General features: G+C 37.5%; 1 protein-coding gene across 10 annotated transcripts in view; it reads right to left on the bottom strand.

The window, feature by feature from the left end:
* Nucleotides 1-2,684: 2,684 nt before the first annotated feature.
* The window catches only part of TRPS1 (transcriptional repressor GATA binding 1), a 350,577-nt gene continuing 340,189 nt past the window's right edge, over nt 2,685-13,072 (bottom strand). For all 10 annotated transcript variants that reach the window (XM_056522631.1, XM_056522630.1, XM_056522633.1 and 7 more), the window contains one exon: nt 2,685-9,238. In XM_056522631.1, the coding sequence (XP_056378606.1) occupies nt 8,177-9,238 (1,062 nt within the window). In that variant the 3' untranslated portion in view covers nt 2,685-8,176. The remainder of the gene's footprint in view (nt 9,239-13,072) is intronic.

A 13,072-nucleotide genomic window follows, 5' to 3' on the forward strand; every position in this document is an offset into this window, starting at 1 on the left:
GCTGTTGCATAATTACAACCCCCCAGCATGCACAAACTACCAAAGAGCATGCTGGGAGTTGTAGTTGTGCCTTCTCCTGTTGCATAACAACAACTCCCAGCATGCCCTTGTGTGCATGCTGGGCGTTGTTGCTTAGCAACAGCAGGAGGCCAGCCTTACCTCCTGCTGATGTGCAGTGAAGATCCGTCTGCCGTCGCCTCCGTTCCTGGGGCCCCGATCCCGTCACTGATGCCGGGGATCAAGGGCCCCTGCCTCAGGTGAGGGCTCCTGGCACCCGCTCTTGCCCTCCAGAACAGGGGCAGTGCGGGTGCCGTTAGGGACACCCCCACTGCAGGGGTCCTGATTCGTCGGCAGATAGCGGCTGAAGAATCAGGACGATCATCACTTTCACGCTGCTTGAACTTCAAGTCACTAGGGTGTCTTCTCCCCACAACCCTGATCTCTTCTTTTTTTGTGTATAGGGAGAAAACTATCAATCAAGGACAGTGGGGCATGCAGAAGATCAGGGACCACTCAATGATTTGTGGTTCAGGCAGTATGAAAGCAAGTTCCCTTTTAAAAGGACTTATTTCTCCTGAAATGTTTTAGAAAATACTTCTATTTCCCATGAGATAACAATTATGAAACATATATTCTTAGAACTCATTGTTGTGCCGTTTCCCGTTTCCCCTCTGGAAATGTAATAATAAGCTCTAGATAATATGCAGTTAAAAATAATTGATCTTAACTATGGAGCTATTGTGACAGTACAACCAATACATAAAATAGAATCTTGTGAAATACAACTCAATTTATTAATTAAACAAAAAGTCTCTGTGTAGCCTTATTGACAAATAGGTGTTATTGTTCCCCTTTTCCAAATGATATTTCCAGAGTAGTGTTGAGTAAACTACACTTGAATCACAGCATGGAAGGGGGGCAGTATGGTAGACCTCAAATTTTAGGAGCAGCCCCGGACCTATGGGCTGAACATTCTCCAGAATTATCATATCACTGCCAGGCTGTGTCGCACATGTCTTGCACATACACAAAACACTAGGTTTTTCATTTTTTTAACAAGAACCGGTCATCACAATAATTTTTTTCTGCCATCCTTGGTCGACAGATTTGCCCCAATACCCAAGCAAGGAGAACTATCAATGAAGGCTGGTGGGGTGGGGGGAAACCTCCAGGCAGAGGCGTTGCTTGTAGCTTCTGGACAGTGCCAAAAATGCTGACACAGAGTGCCAGTTAGCCCGGACAGTGCAAGTTAGCACCAAATTAGCATATACCGAAAATAGAAGATTACGGCCGAACGGTGGGGCAGATCCGGCACGGTAAGCATCAAACTGATCAGCGTCCCCCGCACTATCAGCCAGTACTACTGGTTAGTACGGGGGGAGCAAGCTGACAGTTTTCCTTTAAGTATAAAAGTGCCAGTAGAACATACTAGTTTTTTGTTTGTTTTTTGTGTTTAAAAATGTGCCACATGAATTGTTATAAACACATTGATTAATCTGCCAAAGTTTTATGGGCACTATACATAAAAAACAGGTAAAAGAACAATACAAACAGCGTCTTATAATTGGTGGTAAAACTTTATTATTCAAGTTTAGATGTAACAGACATCTTTGCTGCCTGATATTTTTTTATTTTATTTTTTAAATGCAATAGAAATATACAAAGAACATTTGTGGAAAAAAAATAATAACATGCAGAATGAGGAAAAACAACCGACAAATATTCATGTGGTAAGACAGAGACAGCAGACAGGTAAATTTTTAGCAGGACTACAAGTTTTCCCATTTCTCAGCAATAAGATTTTTTAAATTTTTTTTTTTTTAATAGAAGAAAAGCTTGCTGGTGCGTACTAAGTAATAAAGAATTAAGAAAGAATCTTTTTTATATATATAATACAGTGGCATATTGAGATGTTCCACACTCCCTATGCCATTTCCAAAGTGCTTTTAAAGCACACTATCATTACTGAATACATTTTTTTCTCATCGATTACAAAAGCCTAGAAATTATTTGTCTGCAAAGACCAGTTCCAATGGAATTTAAATAAATTAGTATGTATGTTCTACATACATACCACATGCAGCATATACTGTTAAACCAATGACTGTCTAAATCTCTGCCATTGTTGGTCTTGCTAACTGGCTTATATGAAGATACCAATCCTCTTAGCCAGTCGTTTTTATTTTTTACATGTTTTACAATAAAAAAAATAAAATAAAATAAAAATTGTACCTGTAAGTAAAGGAGCAAGGGAAAAAAGTGTTAAATACACTGAATATTTAGTTTCGATACTGGATCCACTAAAATAATCTGTTTAGTATGGCTCATATACATATCTCCAGGTTTACTTAAATTTATACAGGCCATCTAGCTTGTGAGGTCATGTATTTTTAAATAACAGCTACAATAAGTCCAATAAACTGTTAAACAGACATTAAAAACATTATAAATCTAAACAATGATAGAATTCCAGACTTAAAAACGGCATTACTAATACACGCTAAAATATCTGTAATAATGCCTTTTATTTTCTGAAAGGTAGAATGCACTGAACTCTTAGCTTGAACTTGTCTGCTGTAAAATACAAAAAAAAATAAAAATAAAAATAATAATAATAATAATAATAATATATATATATATATATATATATATATATATATATATATATAGGAAATAATATCTATCAATTAAAAAAAGCAAATATACCTGCTTGCAGGTAGCAAACAACATAACAAGAATTACATGGAAATTAATTGTAGTTGTGTTTTCATTTTTATAGTAAATGTTTAGATATGTTAAATAACGTAAAAATATTTTTTGGGGCAAAGGGGCAGGGAACTCAGATGATAAATGCTATGTTATCATCACCAATTTACCAATTCAGGCAACATATACAAATAAAATAAAAAATGTAAAAACAATTTAGAAAAAAATTGTAGCCATGGTGGACTCATTGTAATAAAAAATGGAAGACATTGGTAAAAATTTTTAATCAAAGTATGTTCAAAAAGATGTATGGAGTGGATTTATATAAAAACAGTGTGGTAACAGCTGCAGTTCTGCAGATAAAAATTCTAAGAACTATTTACAAACTGTATTGTTTTTTATTATTATAATTATTATTATTATTTGGGTCTTTAATGTTTTTACAATTTAAAAAAATGTGTAGCTTTTAGATATGATAGGAATTTAAATTGTATTTCTTTCCTATTTATCTTTATTAAAGATATTCAAATTTTCTTATTTATTTATTTTCTTCAAGAATGCTGGAGGTAAATTTAAAAACTGAAACAAAAAAAATTGTAAATTCATGTATAATGGAATATCAACAGTATATGATAAAAGAGCAGATTGTTAAATTTTTATGTACCATTTTTTTGTTGTCATTTTTTTTTTTTACCTGGCAAACTATATACTTGCTGTAATATATTTATGGATAGTGGAAATGGATATATTTTTTTCTTTTAAATATTGTTAAATTTTTCATATTTTTCCCCTACTGTACTTGGGGCAGACACATATCTTTTATTTACGGTAGTAGAAAAGAAAAAAAAATTTTTTTTTGCTAAATGTTGTTAAAAAGAATAATTTATTTATTGCCCCTAAAATTTAGAATTTTGGAGAATTTTTTTTTAAATATTTAAAATAAAAAAATATAAAAAAAAACAAAAAAACTTACCATGACTCACCACTTATAATTTTTGTATATGGGAGGCATTATGTAACAGAATTTTTTTTTTTCAAACAGCTATCCCTGAATTTAGGAGCACAAATTAATATTGTTAAATAGTACCTATAGTTGTTGTATTGGAAATGGTTGATACATAATTCCAGGGTTGAGCAATATTTTATCACATCTCAATATGTCATGTACATTATGATAATGTCAGAAAGCCTCCTGTTCACCTACGGGGGAGAAAATATATGTTTTGCCCTGATTTTTAATTATTTATTTTTAATTGGAAAAAAATATATATACATACAAATATCGAAGAGGCATTTTTATATTTAAGTGCATTACACTTAGAAATTCAACCGATGTGAAGACATATAAATGGGAATCGGGAACCGCCCAAAAATACCACTCGTCCTCATTTGTCCCGGCTGTCGAAAACAAACAAACTGAACAGCACATTTCAAGGTTCAATGCTACTACAGATGCGATAAACAAAATATTTGCTTGTAACAGGATTTATGAAATGTTTCCTATGAAACATAGACGAAGAATATAGAATATAGGTCTTTCATCTCGAAGCAGAGCCATGTTAGTGAACAGTTCTAAGAATACAATTGTACTTGGAATGAATCGTTCTAACCCTTTAAATCCTAAAATACAACATAAAAAATACTTGAAGCTTTCCTTCTTCTTGTTTGTCTCATTTGAATCGACGAACAGGTTTTCGGGAACACAATTCTAATGCACAAAGAAACGTAACCTACTGCAATAGAAATAGTTGCTTCATCAACTTATTTGCTACATCTGCAAATGTAAACAGCGAGGCTGAGCCAGACCGACTCTAATGCATGATGGAATATCTTTTGTTGCATACGTACATAGTAAAAAATAATTATTTTATATGTCAGGCACCATTATTTGAAATGTAATACATTAATAATTAATAGAAAAATAAGACTTTTTTTTTTTGTTCTCCCAACTTTGTTAATGAAAAAAATGGACGATCTGACAGTATCCAGTAGCTTGTAAAATCTATGTATATATTTTTTTTTATGTTTTTCTTCTTCGATTGTGTTGAAGTGCTGTATAATGAACAAGTACAGTACCCAAAATTAATAATAATAATAATAATAATTAGAAAAAAGTATTCTAGATGGCTGGCAAATCAGCACCTTAATTTATCTAATTTTTAGAGCTATTCCCTGAGCATTAATGCTAAGGAGTGTTCCCTTCATAAATAAGCCTTTAGGGCTCCTTCACACACACTATTTTTCAGCATTTTTAAAGGCATGTCAAAAGTGTTTTTTTACATGTTTTTTGTGGCTTTTTGCATGTTCGTTTTGCAGTATTGAAAGTTCTATAGGGAAGCCTAGGGGGGGAAAAAATCCAGAAAAAAGCTATACCTTGCCCCAAAAACACAACAAACAATTAAAGCAAATTGGCACAGATTTACTAACTCTTTTGCCTTATAATTTAGGTACCAACTAAGGATGAGGTCACACCACATTTTAGTCTCCATTTCACCGTTTCCGTAACAGTTTTTTGGTGTATGTAAAAACGTGGTCAACCACGCTACTATGTACACCAAAAAAAATTATAATGTAATATAATGGGATGCATGTTCTGGGATGATCTGTTAATGTATATATGAAACAGAAACAAAAATGCGGTTTGAATGTACCTTAAGCAAAATGCAAAAGTAAGGGTCTTTTACAAAAAGGCCAATTATTGTCTAATATAATAGACAGAGCGATCAGCCAGGCAATTGCTCGATCTTTGGCTGATCGCTGGGTTCATGCAGCCCCACATCTCCCTGTGTGAACAACAAGGGGTGTGCTACCGACAATGATGTAAGTGAAGGGCAACACAACTGTCTGGACTATCAGTAAGGGTTAAAGAACATGATCCAACATCTGCATAAGGCCAAAACACGGTAGCCAATTACCACATGAGCTTGCCGACAAATTTGTGTGGAGATTGGCTGCCATATGAGGTTTTCACTGTAAAAGGCTCATGAAACAAGTGGCGATCGGAAGCTACTAAAAACGAATGAAAATGCAGTATGTGAAACCAGCCTTATGGTGCGTTCACACGCTAGTAACTAGCAGTGAGTTTCCCACTGCAGGAAACCCGCTGCGAATTACGCTACGATTCATTTGAATGGGTCCGCGGACAGTTCGCAAATCTGACACTATTGAGGACTGTCTGCGGTCCTATTTAAATCAATGGTAGCATAACTCGCAGCAGGATTCCCGCAGCGAAAATCGGCTGCTGGTAATAGCGTGTGAACGCACTCTTAAAAGGACATATATGCAAAATTAGATTTCTCCTGAAGTAAGCCTGCACCACTTAACCACTCTCATAGGTAAGAACAAAGCTTGTTATATTATTTATAATAATAATAATAAGGACAATTTGCATTGGGAAGTTTTCATAACAAGGTCCTTTTTTTCTCTATATGGCATATGATCAATGTGGCCATTTAATGAAATAATGGGGTCTTTACCATATGAAAAGAGGTAGTATGAAAGCTCTCCTCCCTGCCATGCCATGCTCAGTAGATGACTACTGATTTAGTATTAAACTAACATTCATATTTGATACTAGTACAGTAAGAACCAAAAAAAAAATACCACCTACAATATCTTAAAGGGGTTGTCTGCTTTGGAACATCAGGTATTGTAAGAATCAGCAGGAAGCCCCTACAATCAGCTGTAAACTTTGGGGAATCCAGCAGGAAGTGTTCAATTTTCCTGCAATGCCACCACAGGAACAATTAAGTACTACACAGTTTACATTAAATGCGCTGTGAATGTAATGTGTGTCGGGTCCTCCAGAGCTAGAGGTGCTTTGCAGCCATTACCTGCTTTGGCTACATAGGGTTTTCAAAACCAGACAACCCCTTTAATGGTCAATTAGTTCCTTTTTTTTTAAAATACATATATAACTACATTAAAGTAAAAAAAAAAAAAAAGTAATACGATTGATGAATATAACCACCAATGTGAAGTTTTATTACTTCATATCAGTTGACTTCAGATAAAGGTCCACAACCCATGTCTACTGGGCATAATGAGAGCACAGAACTAAACCAAAAGTGCGTACCACATAATGACAATTTGGAGTATATCTTTGCACATCGTTGTTTTCAATTGCATGTTTATGTGCATTTAGCATAGGTAGAGATGCTTTTATATAGAAATTATTAATTTATATTTAAAATCTTTAAAAAAATTCTATATATTTTCATATGGAAAGGTTATGAATTATTTGTCTACTTTATGTACCCATACATTCACGATCCATCTCTAAGACTTTGTATTTCTTATATTCCTATTTAAAGGGAATATAGCAATGTCTTGAGCTTGTCTAAAAGTGATGAATGTGAACCACCAATTGTCTTCCAATAAGGGGCATCAAAAGTAGGTGCTGTCGAATTTTGTCATGGATGCAGATCTGTGGGCATTAGAGAGCTCCGCAGACTGATGTATAGTTTTGAGGGGAAAGATCCAGTATAACTTATAATTTTTTTACAAGTATTTAATTTTTTTTTTTTAAAGAAGACATACTTACGACTGTGATTCCTCACCATTCCATTTCCAACATGCTGTGTGTGTTTCTCCTGCTGGTCTCTACTCCCTGATAGCTCAACATGGTACATGGGAATGCTGCAGCCAATCAATGGCCGCGGCAGTGACCAGCTACAGACAGTGACTGGCTAAAGCTCTCACATGTCATGTGTTGAGAAGAACCAGGAAGTAGAGATTGGTGGAGGACATGGGACATGTCAGAATGGAAATGGATAGGTAAGGTATGTTTTCTTATGTTAAAAAATCCCAGCATTTACAGTAAAAAACTAATTTCAGGGTCCAGTACACAGATTAATAAAATTATTTATATGATCTAGTTTTATAGGAAACTTTTTACTGTAACATTAATTTCTTGAAGTCTCTGTTCAAGCTGGGCTCTGAGTCCAATTGGTGCAGTGACACAATCATTTTCAGCCTTGCCCCTATAAGTATGCATAAAGACACAGCGGTCAATGACTGAGTTGGGACAACCCATAACTCTACAGTGAGAAGACAGTTCAATGAATAAGCTACTTGGTATATGGAATTTTTTCCCCAAATAACTATATATCAATCTGTTCAGCTTCTCCTGCTCCTGTGATATGTGTGATAAAAATATATGAGGGTCAAAGCAGTACAGTGCAAAAGTCAACCTGATGGAAGGCCTAGTGAACATGAGTTATGGACTTTCAAACAAATAGCTTAATCTCAACTTAACAAACAAATTCCCTTATTACTGCTCTGAACACCTTTAGATATAGATAACCCATTGGACTGGCCATATAGTGCAGCTATGTTCTATTTCTATCAATGAACAAGCCAATGTTGACTTTAAGACCCAGAAAATGTGTTGCAAACTATGGTCAGACGTTACAAGCTACTGAATTTCTATTCAGAAGACCCAATTCTATTTGTGCTAAGTGCTAAAATGTTATTCTTTAGTTTTTCCATTCTTTTCAACTTGTGCAACGTTCCTGTGTAGGCCTCTCTGGATATGAGTCGTGAAATCATACTTGTCCGTACAAAGGTGTTGGCATATACTACATTGAAAAGGTCCGTTTTCCCCATGGCAGCTCATATGTAGAGCATACATAACTTCATCCAGAAAGACAATGCCACAGTGCACACATTTAGTTGAAAGTTCATCTTGTGTACTTTTATCCACTTTCTCAGTTTTCACTACATTCAATGGACCATCATCCTTTACGCTCAAAGGTGACTTCATTTTCTCTTTCGAGGACCCATTGGATGCTGATCCAGGTCTGGAATGCTTCATTGCCAAGTCTAGAGGAATGTCATTTTCTGATCCAACAGTGGAATATTGAGCAGGCAGATTAAAGGTGGGATAAGGCACATAATTTGGGCAAGGGTTTGCTAGGCCAGGCACATGACTCAAGTAGTGAGGATTCCCAGGAACAGACAGCTTATATTTACTCCAAAATCTCAGCCAGTCAGATTCATTTTGGAAGTCATTGTGGACAATTGGAAGTCCAAAGAGCGGGTATTGATATTTTTCTATTGGACTTCCTGGGGGAGAGTAGTTTGGATGTTTAATAGGTCGCATATATTTTTCAATCGGGCTACCTCTTTCTGAGCTGCCTTTGCTATCGGAGATAGATGAAGTGTTTCCTGGATCTCCACTGCTTTCCTGAGGACTTTTTATCTGTATGTGCAAAGGTTGCATCCTTTTGTGGACATCCATAGTTTGGCTGACTATTATTGTCTGCTGAGCAGAATGGCTTTTAGTCAATGATGCTTGGGATTCATATTTATTCATAACAAGTTGCTGAGCTTCTCTCTGGTGACCTTCCATTGAATGATCATCCGACCTCCTCTCCAGCGGACTTCCATTAGTTTGCTCCTCGTTGCTCCCTCTTTGATGTTTATTTAACTGTTCCGTCTGCAGTGCGTCTGGGTTAAGGCGTTTCCTTGTCCGTCTCCTAATGATCTGCTCTCCATTGTTTTGCTTAATGATGTTTAAAGGTCTGGGAGTCTGTAGAAGAGATAACACACATGTCAAATAAACCAAAAGTCATCAATTTTTGATGATAACATTCCTTTCAGAAGCCATCAACTACATTACACTATGCATGCAGAATGCACTAAAGAGGAGTAATTTATGAAGAAAAATACGGCATAAAACCTAATGACTGTTGTGAGAAAGCTTGTCAATACTTCATCAGGAGATTAACTAGCTCCATGCCATACACACAATACAATTATTCAGCACGGGTCTAATCTTGTAGGTGAATTATCAATTTGCAGCACCTACTGTTCTTATGGTCTTTACATTCAGGACACAATGGCAAAGAAGTGTTATTGATGGTGTATCTTGCTCTCCGAGTGAGTGGAGTGGCAATCTTGGGATAATCCATTTAAGTAATGTATCAGTTAACACACACTGTGGCACTGGACTGGTGCCTTCAACATTAATATTCATCTATTGGTGCCAGAGCTGACCCATAAATCTTGATTTCTCTACTTCCTGATATAGTATATCCTGTACCTGAGTGGGCTGTGCTGTGGTGGATCCAAGGCTAAGCTTACTGAAATATTGTGCTCACTCTACACAGGGAATTTATTTGGAAATATAGGCTTGATCACAATTATCCAGATTAAGCCCAACTGGTTACACCCATATGACACTCATTCAATAACAATAGGGCTTAGAATTCCTACTCACCCCTGACGCTTCCCATGCCTCATGGGAAAGCAAACAAGCATGTTTGTATACTGTTATTTGTTAACAGGAAATAGGAATGTCTACACATTTACAATGACCATAAAGTGGAAAAAACATTATTTATCTGCTGATCACAAAAAATAAGCAGCTGCCGTTAAGGCCATTATCTCCTTTAATACAAAGAGTTTAATGCAGGAACTGGAAGGTCCAAGCCATATGTGTACAGAGGGAGATGCTGGACATCAGAACTTATGGACGCCAACCACTAGAAAAGGGGGCACAAAAAAACTGGGGTCATGTTGCGATAAATTATTTTATTTAATCTATGGGAAACAGCAGTGGGTTTTCATTTAAAGGGGTACTACGCCCCTAGACATCTTATCCCCCATCCAAATGATAGGGGATGAGATGTCAGATCGCCGCGGTCCCACTGCTGGGGAGCCCCGGGATCCCCGCTGCGGCACTGCGCTATCATTTCAGCACAGAGCGAGTTCGCTCTGCATGTAATGACGGGCAATACAGGGGCCGGAGCATCGTTACATCACGGCTCCGCCCCTCATGACGTCACAGCCCACCCCTTTCAATACAAGTCTATGGGAGGGGGCGTGGCAGTCATCACGCCCCCTGCCATAGACTTGCATTAAGGGGACAGGCTGTGATGTCACGAGGGGCGGAGCCATGACATCACGCCGCTCCGTCCCCTGTATCGCCCGTCATTACGCACAGAGCAAACTCGCTCTGTGCTGTAACAATAGCGGTGTGCCGCAGCGGCGATCCCGGGGCTCCCCAGCAGTGGGACCGCGGCGATCTGAAATCTTATCCAAAGGATAGGGGATGAGATGTCTAGGGGCGGAGTACCCCTTTATAGCTGCCTACTTCAGTATTTAGCACAAATCCTTGCACAAATTGCTTATCAAGGTCAAAATGGTATGTACACCACTGTGAGATTCACTGATCCCAGTGGTGTCCTCTCTTGGCAAATGATTTGCTGAGCAGGCAGCAGCTCTGCCGGGAACAGGGTTTAAATTTATATTTTTGAAACCAATAATTTTTTAATGCCGGCATACTCTCTTAGGGTCCCCTTCCTTTTCTTAATTTAGAGGTAACTGTTGCCAGAGGGGACTAGTGAAAAAAAAATACAATATACTTACCTATCCCCCATTCCCAGCAGCTCCTGCTTTAGATTTGCCTGCTTCGGAGATGATAGGTTGGAGCAGGACCTGTGCGCTCAGTCAATCGCTGACCGCAGTGTCCTTTCTCGACAAATGATTGCCTGAGCAGGCAGAAGCTCTTAAAAGCAGGCAGTAGAGAGAAGCTGCGGGGAACTGTAGGAAAGCGCAACAGGAGCTACAGCAGGAGGTGCGGGGCACATGGGTAAGTATATATTTTTTACACCAACAATTTTAAAAGCCAGCATACCCCTTAAGGGTCCCTTTCATTTACCTAATTCAGTATGATGTCTTGAAAGGAACATTGTACATTGTATATATCTATTGTGTTTCTCTACCTTGGCATGGGAAAGTTTATTTGCAACATGTGACCTTCTATGGAAGCAGCTAAATACAAGTACTATAATAAGTAGGTATCAAATTAATAATTCATCCTCTCATCATTGTTTCTTTTTCTCTGGTTATAGCATTCGTTGCTGACCTCGAGCCCCTACTACCTCTATAGAAGTCAGTGAAGTCATCATCAGTCTGCCAACTCCTTCCAATCATGGCATTCTTATACTAATGTGTAGTTCTATAGAGAGAGTATAAGAGCTCTCATTTGCCTTGCTATAGGGTCTATTCAATATCGGCCAGGCTGGAAGTTCACAGAAAGGTTGAGTTTAAATAAGATAAAGACAGAACATTCTAAAAAAAAAAAAATCTTAAAAAAAAAAAAACAACAAAACTAAAAGATAACTAAAGGGCATGTAATCAATTCATATTATGTATGGGTGGGGGGCAAAACGAGCAGTGACCCCTTTGCCACATAAGAAGACAAAAGGTAAAGAACCAGATACACAATTCGCACCAAGGCTTAGTTTCATCCAAGTAAAAATAAATGTAAAATGGAACAATTCCTATATTCTGTATCACATAGCAATTTTGCCATAGTCAATATGCTCCTTAATGTTTCCAGCAGTCTATTTTATGCTTCTGTGTTGCTGAGCTCCAAAAATATATAGATAGGGAAGTTTAGAATTTTTGTAATGCTTCATTTTACCTGTCTCTCTTCTTTGGTAAATGGGATGAGTGACACAAAATCTGATGGCAATGAATAAGCAAAGAGGAGAAAAATAAACATCCTCAGCAATACAGTTCCCGAAATGAAAACGCCATGCTGTGTTTCAGTATACTTTAGAAAAATCGGGCAGTAGGGTTATTACACGCCAAGAAGGAAACACAACAATAGACCATTTAAACTGTACTTTATAGAATTTGTTGCACTTCATAAGTCAGAGGAAATACTGCAGGTAAAGTTCACTATAAATTCTGTTGCAGGAAAATATCTCAGTGCCAATAATATCAGTTCTCCGGGGAGCGGTGGATCTAGGGCTATTTTCCAGAGTAGAGAATTTTACAATAAATATTATGTGAAGGAATGGAGAAAAAGGCTTTAACAACTAATGTAGCTGCACTAGAAGACAACCTAAGCTCTCACTAATGAAGTGCTGTATATTGTATTTGCTGGGAAAGATGTGGTAGCTTCACGGAACATGAACTACATTCGAAAAGTTCTGAAGGCTATTGTTTACCGCGCCCAACACATAAATCAAAGACGTTTAAAAAGTAAAGATCACCTTAAATAGCAATAACACAATATAAAAATCACTCGCATAGCATAAAGTCTGCTGATGGTTATGCTGGAAACTGAGAATTTGCAACCCCTTATAAACCTTCATATAGCTGGGGAGGGAATGACAGGTCCAGTATATTAGGAACAGCAGTAAAATAGGAAAACAGGTTGCACTCACCTAGAAAAGAAAGAAAATCTTCTTTATCGTGAATCCATATTCATAAAAAGTGCCCAAAACTGTAGAGGGGAGACATGGTCTGCATACGCTGACTGACTGGCTGAGGGGAGGCAACGTTCCTTTCGCAGTCCTGCATGCTTTTTCTAGCCTTGAGGCTTTAGAAAGCGGGCAGGACCACGAAA

This window comes from Hyla sarda, chromosome 5 (assembly GCF_029499605.1).
Source record: "Hyla sarda isolate aHylSar1 chromosome 5, aHylSar1.hap1, whole genome shotgun sequence".
NCBI lineage: Eukaryota > Metazoa > Chordata > Amphibia > Anura > Hylidae > Hyla > Hyla sarda.